Below are 14644 nucleotides of genomic sequence, written 5' to 3'. Positions count from 1 at the left end.
ACCATGTCAACCCCAGAAAATCATAATTCAAAGCCCAAAAAATTTGTTGACGTACATAAAAAATAAACTGGGAGGAAAAAGAAAAAACTTGTAGCACCCAAAAATGGGGGGTTTATACATGCTCAGCCTCCCGGCTTTATTCCAATACTGCCCCTCATCCATCACTAAAGCTTGGATGAGGGGGACAGTATTTTCATAAAGCCTCAGCTTTCACATGTATAAATAGCATCTTTAAAGATCGGCAACAAATATTTCCATGTCATTAGAAAAATGAAAAGACACATAACGCCAATCAAGAAACACAAATGTAATATCTGACAAATCCATAATATTTTATATCAAACAAAATATAAAATTCATATTTCATCAAAAATAATAAATCCAGATTGTCACTTTGAGGAAAAAACAGCTGTAGAAAAAGACAGATCCTCATTTTCAATAATAGGTCTATAATAAAACTTGTAAAAGTTATTGTCCGATTTCCAACCAGCTGTATTCAAGATATTTTTAATTGAACATCTCTGACTTCTTGCTGCTGCCGATACCGAGGCCCCACGAAAAGAATGGGCCTTAAAAAATGGCAACATCAATGCCTGACAATTGTAACACTGTCTTTAGCCATCTAGCAATAGTGCTTGATGTAACTGCATTAAATGTTACATATGAAAATTAATAATTGATCAGATAGTCTCAACTGTTCCGTTAACTTGATATAATATAATAATGTATGATATACACACAAACTTTCTTTCCTAAAATGCTCAAATTTAACACAAAAATTATTTTCTTTTCCCACGACTGAAGTCTTCAATAGATTCGGGAAATAAAAACACACAATAAGAATTATGTACCTTCATATAATTCAAATCAAGTGACATAATTGTCTGAGCTCTAGGAGCACATGCCAACGCTATAAGTGCCGTAACTTTTAATGTTAAAAAACTTTAAATTTAAAGTTTCTAAAGGATACCAAGTACTAAGCAATTTCAAAACTATTGTCACATCCCATGTGAACTTGTATCTCGGTAACGCCGGTTTTAAAAAAAAAATCCCTCTCATAAAACGTTTAATCAAATTAGGTGAATCACACCAATCATTTCCTAACAATGACAAAGTCTGCAATAACATAGCCTTGTGAGAATTCAGCACCGAATATGACTTCTTGTCTAGATGCAAAAAATATAAAAACGATATTACCTCCATTTCAGTTGCTTTAAGGGGATTCTTACATTTCTGTGAACACCAAAACAGCCATCTTTTCCATGCCATGGAATACTGTTTACGAGTTCCTTGTTTCCAGGAACCAAGGATGATGGCAACAATTTCTGGAAGTAATCCTCTACCCTGGAGATATCTGCTGATAGTTGAAGAGCGACAAAAGTTGTAGAATGGACCATTGGACACACTGTACTGGAATCTTGAGGCATAATCATCAGATCCTTGTGGCGCGGCAACCTAACAGGATCAGAAATTAGAAGATCCATAATAAGTGGAAACCAAAATTGTGTTCTCCACAAAGGGATAATCAATATAGCTTTTTTAACCTTATCATCTTTTAATTTATTGATAACTCTCCAACCAACGAGAATGGTGGAAACAAATAGGGCTTAAGGTTTGACCAAGGAAACGAAAAAGCATCATTTCTAAATGCCCCAGGCTGGGGAAACCATGACACAAACCTTGACAATTGACAGTTTAACCTAGACGCAAATAAATCGATGTCTGGAAAGAACATCTGTGAACAGATTCTATCAAAAATCTCCTTTTTTAACATCCATTCAGCAGACTCTGAACGAAAATGTCGAGAAAAATAATCAGCTTATACATTCTCTGAACCTTTAAGATAATTAGCTGATAAAAATATAGATCTCTCTAAGCACCAATTCCAGATATCAATAGCTAAACTATCAAGACTGGGGGAAGACATTCCACCCATGTCATTTATGTATGCTACAGCTGTCACATTGTCTGAAAAAACCTGAAGATGACAACTTTTAAAACTATCATACAAGGCTTTAATTCCATTAAAAACAGCTAAAAGTTCTAAATAATTTATGGCAAAACTTTGTTCACAAATTAACCAACGACCATTAGCAACTGAACCTGATGAAACATCAACACAAGCCCAGCCAAGTTTACTAGCATCTGTTTGACACGTAAAGGAAATATTTTGAGGTCGTATTCGCTTACCATTCTTGAGACGTATATTTTCAAGCCACCAACGAATTTCAGATTTTGCACCTTCGGACAAAAACACTTTATTGTCAAAATTCATATTTTTACCTAATCCATTAATTTTACATCTTTCCATTTGTCTATAATGAAGAGGAGCTTCTAAAACTGCATGGAAGGCATTTATAACAGACCCTATAAATGAAGCAAGCTCTCTAACAATCACTAACTCACTGTGAATGAGATTATTAGCCTTTGAGAGTATTTTCTCAATCTTTTCCTCTGTCAAAAACACCATAAAAAGAACTGAATCCAAAAGATACCCAAAAAAGACAATTTTATGACTGGGTACCAAACTTGATTTTTTCTCATTAATAACATAGCCTAAAGACTGTAATGTGTCACAAATAATCTTTGCATTTTCTAGACACAAATCTCTATCACAGTTCATATTTAAAGAATCATCTATATAATAGGCACATCTGATGGCTTGAGAGCGAAACCAGGCATAAATAGGTTTTAATAATTTGGTAAAGACTCTAGGTGCAGCACTATAACCAAATGGTAAACAAACAAAGGCATATAATGAATCTCTCCAATAAAATTTCAGAAATTTTTGGAACTCTGAATGAATGGGAATGGAAAAATAAGCATCTTGTAAATCAACTGAACAAAAATAATCATTTTCTTGAACTAAGTCCAAAATTACTTTGAAATGCTCCTGTTTGAAATGTTCATAATGAACAAAATTATTTAACTCTTTGAGATTAATGATTGGTCTATATTTACCATTTGGCTTTTTCACTACAAAAATATTAGAAATAAATTGATCACTTTCCTCCACAGAAGGTGCAATAGCCCCTTTTTTAAGCAAATCTTCAACTTCAGAATCTATAATACTCATTTCTTCTGTATTAAAATTGATTTCCTTTGGTAAAGAATATTGCACAGGATAAACATCAAATTCTAATGAATAACCCTGAACAGTACTCAAAACCCAAGGGTCATTAGAAAACTTTTCCCATGCATGAATAAAGTATCTTAACTTACCTACCGAACTTATTTCTCCCCGTTTGGGGGTGCCGTCACAGTGGCAGACTTAAATGTTCCCTTCCTCATGGGAGCTCTCTGGGAATAACCACCCCGCACCTGTGGATAAGGTGTCATTCTTCCTCTGTTAAAATGCCTTGCTCTAGAAAAAACGACCTCTGAAAGAATTCCTATTATACTGTGCGTTATAATCCTTTCCCAGATTAACCCCTACTTCACAATGCTTAATCTCTTTAGAAATATCGTCACCAAAAAGAGAGGTTGAAATAGGGACAGACATGTTACACAAATTTTTATACCTCTTGTTCAATGATGGACGAATCAAATATCTACGTCTGATACTTATGTTATACTGTGCTTGTCCAAGAATTGACAAAGAATCAGATAGTAACTGTTTAGCCTGTGGTTTAGCAGAAATAGAGGTCTTCAAAATCTTAGCCAGCTTAATAATGGGCACCATACCAGCTGCTAACAACGACTGAATATCCTGAAATAGACGGTCATGAGACCGAGAACGTTTATCCATAACCTTCCAAATTTCCATGTTCACCATTGGAGGATTCAACTTCTCACAGTTAGCTGGTACAGGATATTTATCACAAAGTTCATCACTGTCACAAAGTGCGGTGCAGGCAGTATTAATGAGTTTAGCTAAGGAGGAAGAAATTGCCTCACCTTTATTTCTCTGCTTAATTTTAGGCAAGCCCCAATCTTCATCATCACTAACATGGGACACATCGTCCTCTCCAAACATTGAATCAATCAGCCTTTTAGTCATATCTCGACTTCTAGCATGCCTTGCAGGTCTGTGGCCAATACTGTCATCGCTATCTAAAAAATCATTTTCAACTTCAATTTGCATATTAGGTGCTCGGCCAAATCAACATACTCATTTTCCATATCACTTTGTTCCATAGAAAAAGTGTTAGAAACCTGTGGAGCAGGAAGCCCCAATTTACTCCGTAACAACTCTAAATCATCAGAGGATAATTTATTTAAATCAATCAAACTTTTGTTAGCGTTCCTTGATTTTGTCCCCTTTTTATCACTAACAGAGGTCTTTGTTGTCTTAGATTTATCCACATTGGTCGATTTTTTACCAGTTTTCGCGACCTCTTGACCAACTTTTGACACTGAACTTTTAATTCTGCCAGGCCCTTTACCACGGCTCTTATTCTTAACGGGGACATCGTCCTCCGAAAATCCAGAAAACTCTGGACTCTCGTCAGAAAGATGTAACACATCTTCATTCTGAACAGATAAATTCCTATTTACCGAGACATCGTCTTCGGACTGGCTCATATTGAAAAAACAACAAAGTCTGGACAACGTCCTAGACAGAGCCAAAAAAAACTGTATAAGAAATAAAAATAACAAAATAATTTCACGTCAATTCACAAACTTACCGACAAACAAAAAGCCGAAAGCTGTAAATACAAAACAAACCCTCAAAAACTGCATAAGAAAACGAAAGTAAGCGTAACACGTGTGGACTATTCAACGACGCCAGGAAAACTATGATTTCTGGGGTTGACATGGTCGCGCGCATGGTTTGGTCATGTTTTTTACGGTTCGTTGAAGCGGCGTTGTGGACTCGATGCGTTAGGATAACATGCTATTTATACATGTGAAAGCTGAGGCTTTATGAAAATACTGTGCATAATAAGTGCAATGGGTTTAATTTTTGGTCATTTTGCACAATAAAACTAAATATTCTGAAGAGGGAATAATCTGAAAATTTGCAAGTTATTGATTCAGACCTACATCAAATGGTACACAAATCTCACAAGGAATCATGTCAAAAAACCTCAGAGTTGAGTTCCTTTTTAACAGATACTAGGGTACATGAGAGAAATTGCAACTTTATGTTTTCTCTGATTAACTGGCTCAATCTGAGTCTCCGATTTTCAATTATTTTTTCTTGATTTATTGGTTTAAACATATTTATTTAAGCTCGATTGCAAAACAAGTTCTTGCAACTTATATTAATCACTTTCGAGTCCGCTTCCTGGAACCAACCAGTACTGGTGTTGTATGAAGAAACACGGTCGTGACCCGAGTAGGGCTTGAACCCATGATCTCTGGGTTGAGATCTTGATTTATTGCATTTTAGGGAACTCACCTTTCTAGTTGTTGAAATAATATATTTCATCCAATGAAATTGTTCCATTTTACAAATTCTTCGATACAATTAATTCATATATATAATCAAACTTGTTATTTTATACTATGACATTAAATCAGCATATGATACTTGCCTGGTTCAACCACTAAGTAGATTGGTGTTTGTTAAGTCAACATTAATTCCATTAATCTGTCATGCAGCTGCAACAAATTTAATTTCATTTATGCTGACTAACAAACACTTACCTTCTCTAGAAACAAACAATTTTTTACTAAACTTCATCATGCTACCATGTTACTTTTTTCTGTTTAGTGGGACATTATAGAGTCAGTACTACAGGAAATCCAAATAACTGTTTTAGTTAGATAATACAAAAAAATAAGACAATGTAAATAAGTATTATTACATTAACCTTACAGTGCTACATGATTTCAAATCTTATATATGTCACTTGGAGCAGTGTTACAATGATGTTAGGTCTAGTTATTTAGTAGTAAAATGTGGAGAGTTTGATGCTGGAGGGCGTGACATTTGTGGACCAACATAATTGTCTACAATTTGTTACTGGTCACAACATGCCTGCCTCAAGCTACAAGGTGTTTTAGTGTCAAACTATAATGTTTATCAAACATTATCATCAACATCAATTACGATATAATAAAGATCTCATAACTAGTCATACATATGTGTAAGTATTAGACTAATGAAAGTGACACATTTTCCTCACAAGGTTCATTTGAAATAAGAAGTAAAAAATCCATTATATAGTCATAAAATGGCATTACAGTATATCAAATTATGAAACACATAAATCAAGTAGCTTTGCATAAAAAATAATTTTTAGAGGAGTTAACATTTATAAATATACCGGTACCATTGTTCTAACTTAATTTTTTAGTAAAAACATTATCAAATAGATCTTTATGCTCCGCAAAGAGAGAGCATATACTTGCTGCCTAATGTCCGTCTGTCCGTCCGTTTTGTCCAAAGCATAACTTGAAAACCCTTGGACATAATTTGTTTAAACTACACACAGTGGTAGAGGGCATTGAGGCAGAGTGCAGTTCCAAAGAACCATAACTCTATTTGATGTAACTCAGAAACTATAAGAGATATTAACATTAAACCTTCAAGGTAGATAGATCTTATTGCATAGATATGCAGTGCAAAAGAACCGTAACTCTGCTTTGCCTATTTTTTGAGTTATTGCCCTTTTTCAATTTTACACTGTGAACTTTGTCTGGAACTACAAGAGTTATCAACAAGAAACTAAGTTGGTAGATAGATCTCATTAAGTAGAAGTGCAGTGCAAAGAACAGTAACTCTGTCTTGCCTAATTTTCGATTTAAAGCACTTTGAACTTTGTCTGGGACTACAAAGGTGTTCTTTTCTGTGTGCAAACCAGCTCTTGTCATCTTAAATTCGTGCCAGATATTATATTAATGTCAATTCATCTTTAATATTGACAATAGTCAAAGTTTTTTTAACTAAGTCAATGTCAATGTTGATTAATCAATAAGAGGCATTTTATTCTATAGAATAATGTCAGTCAATGTAATGCCAAGTGATTAAAGTCAATTCATTCAATGCTAAACAGTTTTTCTTTTAATACTTATCAATGTCATTTCAATTACTATCTAAGAGACTCAACATCATTTGTCACAAAGAAATTTCATCCTGCCCAAGGATCGAACCAATGGCCTCTTAATTAAAAATCTGTTGTCAAGTCAATGCTAAAAGCAATGTTAGGTTATTTAATGCCAAATAACATTATTGGTCACCTGCTGAATGAGCAAATTTGACCATATGCAAGATAAGATATGTAAGTTCATTTAGTGTTTCTTAAATCATGCTGTTTTTGTTTTTAAATACTAACAGTCTAATAGTTTGGAATTGAGAACAAAAGCCAGAGTACATGTACCTTATTTTTGTTGCATTACTGAAAACAGAAATCATTAATTTATTTTGCCCCAGCATAAGACCAGTTTATTTGCTTCTTTATAAATATTCAGTAACATAACGTTTCAGGCCAGAATGTTACACACTATGTTGATCATATTCAATTCATTTAAAAAATTTATGTAGCATAATTATGATTAACAAACTTTTTTTGTGAATACCTTTAAAGGATGAATATACAAAGATCTTTTTATGAGTTATGTAACGAATATTGAGGGCATTTTGCATAAATTATAATAATACATGTACTTGAAAAATGCCATAATTAATAATTTGAGCGTTACTAATTGAGAAAGGACATTCAAGTGTAGAATAAAATTACTGGTTTTCTTAATGATTGCAAAACTAAATTGCTGTTGATTTTAAAATTAGATTGGTCTAATTGTTTTGTTTCTTCCAAGCCTGAACAGGCCAGTTTTGGAACTGTTTGAACCAAATTTTATACTTGTTTGAATATAAAGTTCATTGTGACCACCTATCAAAAATGTTTCAAATTATACGCTTTTAAAGACTTTATAAATCAAAGTGTTGCTAATGCTAATTGAAATTGGTAATAAAATTGGTGTTTAATTGTTGAGCAAGTTTGATTTATATTGATTTTATAGGATTTTATGTGGTTTATTGGGCTTGTTTGCATGTTGGATAGAATAACACCCTATAATAGTACCTGTTGATAACAGTAAACTATTGAACAAGGAAAGTTTTTATTACAGGTGTAAATGATGTGATTGAAGTGCCAATGATTACATTGTAAATACCTTGGCTGTTCCCAGGGGTAAACAAGAACAAGACCATTGTTGATCATTTTGATATTAGTAGTAGTAGTGTATACCTTACTGACAGACAATTGATTTATAGTTATTGTTATAATTAACATCCCAAAGGAAATGTTTTAATATTATACCTCCATATATATATATACATGTATACATGTTAGAATCAGATGTTAATCTTCTACATACTGAATGTTTATCCAGGAGCAAAGTTATTTTTTAATCTCTCGTTAAATATATGTACAAACAAAATACTCTGTATATAAACTAATTATGTCCTAAAACAACGATATTCTTTACCTATGATATTAGGTTATTTTACTTGTAAATTTATAAGAACAGAACAGAGACTTGTACAAAATACAATTACAATGTACAATTGTAAATTTATAAGCAATTCGTTCATAGGTGCCAAATAAATGCAACACCACTTAAACATGTTAGCCTGACTTAAAATTTTGACATTTATTTTGATGAAGGCCATGCTTTAAGTGCTTCTACATTTTTATTTTCTTTAATGTAGACAGCCTTATCAAGTTATTCTTTTATATTGTCTTGCAAGTAAAAAAATGATAAGGCTACTATTATGCTTTAAACTTGACAAAAAATTGTGTCTGACCCTGTCTGCATTTTAAAATTTTAATCATGGATAAAATGTATATGCTTTTATGGACAAAAATAAAATAAAATGCAAAAAGAATCATCATGCAGAGATGTCAGATTTGATTGTTAACTACCTTACAGTGAAACAATTTAGATATCAAAAATAGCAGCAAATAAGCAACCTTTATAGTTATATTAATTAATGTAAAAATGTAACATATAAATTAGTATAGAAAAGATAATGCCGAAATTAGAATGTTTTAGACAGTACATTAATTAGTAAAATCAATAAATTATAAAATGTTGAATATTGTTTCATTATAGGAGAAGCCATACTACAAATTACTGAAGCTCAAAAAGAAATCCAAAGCAGACATGAAGATAGCGTATGTATTCATTCATGTATCAACTAGTAATTAGTGTCTTGAGACTGATTGATTTCATGGAATTAAGGTCTTTTTAAGAAATCACAATATCAGTTTAAAAAATCTTAAATTGTCATTGAGAAAACCTCCTCCTATATGTTGCATGATAAAAATGATGTTAAATAATCAGTCAGTCTTGTGTGTCAAGTAACAAGTTGTAGTTCTAATGATGTGATTAATTGAAATTTGAGGAGTTTGCTGATAGAGATATCCATGTGTAAACAGGAAAAACATGTTCACTTCTCTTTAATAATTTTTTTTTACATTTATTTGCAATAGCACAGACTTGATGTTTAACTTTTCAGACTAAAGCGTTATTCACAGAGCTCATTTTACCATTGGAGCAAAAGTTAGAAAAGGATTTCAAGAAAGCCCATGTAAGTGTAATCATCTGAAATCTAATGAAATGGATATATTCCAGCTTGCCTATAGTACACCTTTGTTTGTTGTATAATAATTTTAATCAGCTATTATGAAATTATTTAAGATGGTTGAATAATGTATCACGTAGAGCAGCGTTTTTAAATGAAAATATTATGGATATAATTATGAAGTGTTACCCAGCTACATATCTATGCAATATGATCACATTACTGTCCTTCCAGTTTTTATAGCTTGGCCTTTTTTGTCACAATTTTTTAATAATAATGCTTAAGGAAGTGTGTTTATTAACTTTGCATTAAATTTTAAATTGAGTATTACAGAATATTTGTATAAAGTCAAGTTGTTGATATAATTTATACCTAATAGAGAATACCAAACTTGAGGGTCCAAAGTAAGGAAGTTTTTCTTCTTCCTTGTTATATTTTCTATTGTCACATATCTTTCAAGTGATTATGCATATATTGCTTGGCTACTATCTGTTTTCTCTTTATTATTTCATGTATGGTCAACAAGGAATTTTTAAATTGTGAATGAATTAACTTTCCTTATTAAGGCAGGTTTCTTAGATACAATCAGGTTTCATAGATATAAGACAGGTTTCTTAGATACATGAAAGGTTTCTTAGATACATCATATTTATAACTGCTTGTAACTAAGAACAGGGTTAATGTGAGATATTCTTTATATTTTCTTGATAAGACTATGTCACTGTAGAAATATTGTTTCACAATTGTATATAGAACATGTAGGTCATTACTTTTATCCTTTAACATTATCCCTGGATCACAAATAGTAATGCTCAAGTTATATTACTGGTATGAGCCCAGGTCAATATCATCCAGATCAATATCCCAGATCAGAATTTGATGTGGCAAAATTAAGATGTGGTCAATATCCAGGCCAGCATTTGATGTGGCAAAAATTAGATGTGGTCAATATCTCAGGTCAGCATTTGATGTGGCAAAAATTAGATTTGGTCAATATCCCAGGCCAGCATTTGATGTGGCAAAAATAAGATGTGGTCAATATCTCAGGCCAGCATTTGATGTGGCAAAAATTAGATTTGGTCAATATCCCAGGCTAGCATTTGATGTGGCTAAAATTAGATTTGGTCAATATCTTAGGCCAGCATTTGATGTGGCAAAAATAAGATGTGGTCAATATCTCAGGCCAGCATTTGATGTGGCAAAATTTAGATGTGGTCAATATCCAGGCCAGCATTTGATGTGGCAAAAATTAGATGTGGTCAATATCTCAGGCCAGCATTTGATGTGGCAAAAATTAGATTTGGTCAATATTCCAGGCCAGCATTTGATGTGGCAAAAATAAGATGTGGTCAATATCTTAGGCCAGCATTTGATGTGGCAAAAATTAGATTTGGTCAATATCCCATGCCAGCATTTGATGTGGCTAAAATTAGATTTGGTCAATATCCCAGGCCAGCATTTGATGTGGCAAAAATAAGATGTGGTCAATATCCAAGGCCAGCATTTGATGTGGCTAAAATAAGATGTGGCCAATATCCCAGGCCAGCATTTGATGTGACTAAAATTAGATGTGTTTAGTATCCAAGGCCAGCATTTGATGTGGCTGAAATTGGATGTGGTCAATATCTTAGGCTAGCATTTGATGTGGCTTAAATTAGATGTGGTCAATATCCCAGGCCAGCATTTGATGTGACAAAAGTTAGATGTGGTCAATATCCCAGACCAGCATTTGATGTGGCGAAAGTTAGATGTGGTCAATATCCCAGGCTAGCATTTGATGTGGCTAAAATAAGATGTGGTCAATATCCCAGGCCAGCATTTGATGTGGCAAAAGTTAGATGTGGTCAATATCCCAGGCCAGCATTTGATGTGGCAAAAGTTAGATGTGGTTAATAACCAAGGCCACCATTTGATGTGGCAAAAGTTAGATGTGGTCAATAACCCAGGCCAGCATTTGATGTGGCTAAAATTAGATGTGGTCAATATCCCAGGCTAGCATTTGGTGTTACAAAAATTAGATGTGGTCAATATCCCAGGCTAGCATTTGGTGAGCCAAGAATCAGACTAGGCCAGTAACCTTCTGTAATGTCAACATTTGAATCTGCACTTAATAAGGATTGCTTCCGTAATTTAGAAAAGAAATGGCGTGAGATGAGAAATGAATGAGATTTTAAAAGTAAGCCAGTCATTAATAATATTGAAGATTAATGTATGAAGGCTGTATCATCATTGAGTAGAAGAAACAAAAAAGGGCAGCTCTAACTTATTCACTTGTCAAGTAGTAGTCAAATATTTACTAATTGATAAAATACCCTATGACTTTCACTTAGGGTATGATTTATCATAGTTTGTTGTCAGGTTGTATTCTCGGTGACCTCAATTGGTCAAAAGATAGTGCTAATATCTCCGTATTTGGCTGCTCAATAATTGATGCTTATCTGAAGAATGTAGTGCATGAAGTCATTTAAAATGCTGTTTGAATTTTTTATATAATCTAGATATACCATGTATGATGATTCTAGTATTTGTCTAGTAATATTTGGAAGTATAATACTTTGTAAGTTTCGAAATAAGCTCTCCTTTGATATACATGTAAAAATTAAGAAAGAAGCAAAATTTGATGGAAGGAAAATTCATGGAAGCAACCATTTTGGTTACAAGTCTTCTAAATATGAAATTTTTTGGAAAAAAAAACCCACAAAACAAACAACACATTTATATCCTGCTTGCCACCAGTATAGAGAACATTTTATATTGTATGACCAGGATTTATAATGATCGCTGACAAACTTTTTTTTGTCATCTTAATATCCCTACAATTGACAATGAGCAGATCCAGATATGGAAACTGCCCACAACTAGACATAAATTTAGTAATGGCTAATTAAATCATCCGAAGTAAGTTCTTCTTGAAGAGGAATATATCACTCATGTAAGATGTGTTGAATTTTCATTTTAAAATCATCAACAAAAGTCAGAAATACACCATAGTTATGGTTGACAAGAATACATGATTGAAATTTCAAAAGTTAAATTGTGTAAGTACATGTACATGACTGTATTGTATTGGCGAATAAATAAAATGAAGATAAAATCTGATAAATAACTTTTACTATGGTATTGACAATAAATTCATTATTGTTCTTAGATAAGCTAAACATTATGATAATGTATTGTTTCTTTTTGATATCTGATAAATATTTGAATGCAGTCAGTTCAAAATTTAGGCAACCAATAACCTATTTAATCTTGTTTTTCATGATATTTATTTACATAAATTATTATTTGCTGTTGGGAAAATATCAGGCTTTCTTCTGTTTGAAATTTAGTCAGGTTTAAGGTCAGTACGTCTTAACTGTTTTGGTTTTTTTTATGCCCGCATCATGATAATGGCAAGGGGGTTACTCTTGTTAGTCTGGTTGTCTGTCCGTCTGCGCTACTGAATAGGAATATTGGGCCATTTAACTTTACACAGGTCAAAAGAGAACATATAATTCATTTTGCAACAATAAAAAACAATAAAAAAAAGGGGGCAATTGCCCTTTATTTAACAAAAGAAAATGACAAGTGAAATAGCCCCTAATCCATTTTGGCGCATGTCTGTGCGTGTCTGGGTGTATGTGTTTGAAAAACTTGTCCTGCCCATAACTCTGTCATGCTTCAAGGGATTTTAAAATTACCTGGGACAAATTTTTAGCATTATGAGATGTAATATCATGTGCAAGACCTAGACCCCTTGCTCCAGGGTCAAGGTCATAAGTAGAGGTCATATATCAGCAGCTAGGGGCCTCTGTGGCCGAGTGGTTAAAGTCATTGACTTGAGATCACAGGTCCCTCACCACTGTAGGTTCGATCCTCACTCGGGTCGAAATCTTTCATGTGAGGAAGCTTACGGAAGGTCGGTGGTTCTACCCAGGTGCCCGCTCGTGCCTGAAACAATGCTCGGAGGGGCAACTGGGGTATTCCTCCACCAATAAAGCTGGAAAAAAATCGACGAAAAATCTCGGCGGGACGCTCGAAGATGACTCGACTTGAGTGTACGGTCACCCATATGGGCTTTCCGGCGGCGACCATAAATAAACGCATCACAAAAAAAAAAAAAAAGCAGCTAGAAAATCTTGTCCGACCCATAACTCTGGCATGCATCCAGGGATTTTGAAATAACTTGGCACAAATGTGAAATATGATATGACGATGTATGATTCGCAAGGTCATGCATTGATGAGGTCAAAGGTCAGCACTTAGAAAATCTTGTCTGGCCAATAACTCTGTCATGCGATAGAGGAGGGCACAATTGAGTTGCATGATATGATGTTGTGTCATGTGCAAGATCTAGGCCCCTAGCTCCAATGTTTATCTTGCAAGTATGTTTTTATACAATTTTTTTCGTATTGCATGATGCTAATAGCTTTGAACTTTGCTTTGCCTTTTGCAATTAAGAAACACAATTTATACAGGTGACTTATGATAAAGCTTTTATCTCCTAGACTACACTTTCAGCTCTGAAAGAAATGGATTTTTTTATTGACAATTTGTTTTTTATTGATATCATGTGATGATGGGTGTAAGAGAAGTAACATTATACTTCTGTATTGTGTCGCTTTAAGTTTCATAGTTGAGGTCTCAACATGAGACTATACCTACACATCACATGTTACCTTAGGTATAGTGATGTAGCTTGTATTTTAATAAGATCTCACTTTGTTACTTAATGTACGTACATATTAAGTCTGATTTCAGGTTTACAAAATGGTAATTCGTAAATTAACTAAATTTAATTAGAATCAGGTTGATAACAGATTTTCGTGATATCATATTTTTGCTTATATTCAGTCGGATGCAAGAAAGTACTCACAGGAACACAAAGTTGTATTGTCACCCTACAACAAAGCTTGTGAATCATTAAAGAAATTCAGGAAGAAAACAAAAAACAAACTGGTGTATGACAATGAGAAAGAAGCTCAGGTAACTATAGTGGTCAAATGCTTTTAACTATTATAACTGAAATATTTCAATTTACATGATGAAAAGGTATGCCAATATTTCAAAACACTGTTGATTTCTTCTGTCTTTTCTTGTCTATTCAAAGTAGACTCCATTAAGACTTTTTCATCAAGAGTTAAAGGTATCAAGCTTCTTTTGTTCAGTTTTCTCAGGATCATTACA

The 14644-nt window shown here is 33.4% G+C and overlaps 1 protein-coding gene across 4 annotated transcripts in view; it reads left to right on the top strand.

The window, feature by feature from the left end:
- The window catches only part of LOC132731315 (brain-specific angiogenesis inhibitor 1-associated protein 2-like), a 42681-nt gene that overhangs the window by 7504 nt on the left and 20533 nt on the right, over positions 1–14644 (top strand). For all 4 annotated transcript variants that reach the window (XM_060717479.1, XM_060717480.1, XM_060717481.1 and 1 more), the window contains exons 4-6: positions 9007–9068; positions 9413–9484; positions 14312–14443. In XM_060717479.1, coding sequence (XP_060573462.1) covers positions 9007–9068; positions 9413–9484; positions 14312–14443 — 266 coding nt within the window. The remainder of the gene's footprint in view (positions 1–9006; positions 9069–9412; positions 9485–14311; positions 14444–14644) is intronic.

Source organism: Ruditapes philippinarum, unplaced genomic scaffold, assembly GCF_026571515.1.
Source record: "Ruditapes philippinarum isolate M1 unplaced genomic scaffold, ASM2657151v2 ctg1904_1_1_1_1, whole genome shotgun sequence".
Classification (NCBI taxonomy): Eukaryota; Metazoa; Mollusca; class Bivalvia; order Venerida; family Veneridae; genus Ruditapes; species Ruditapes philippinarum.
The sequence above is the reverse complement of the archived record's forward strand: the minus strand, read 5'-3'. Positions and strand labels throughout refer to the sequence as shown.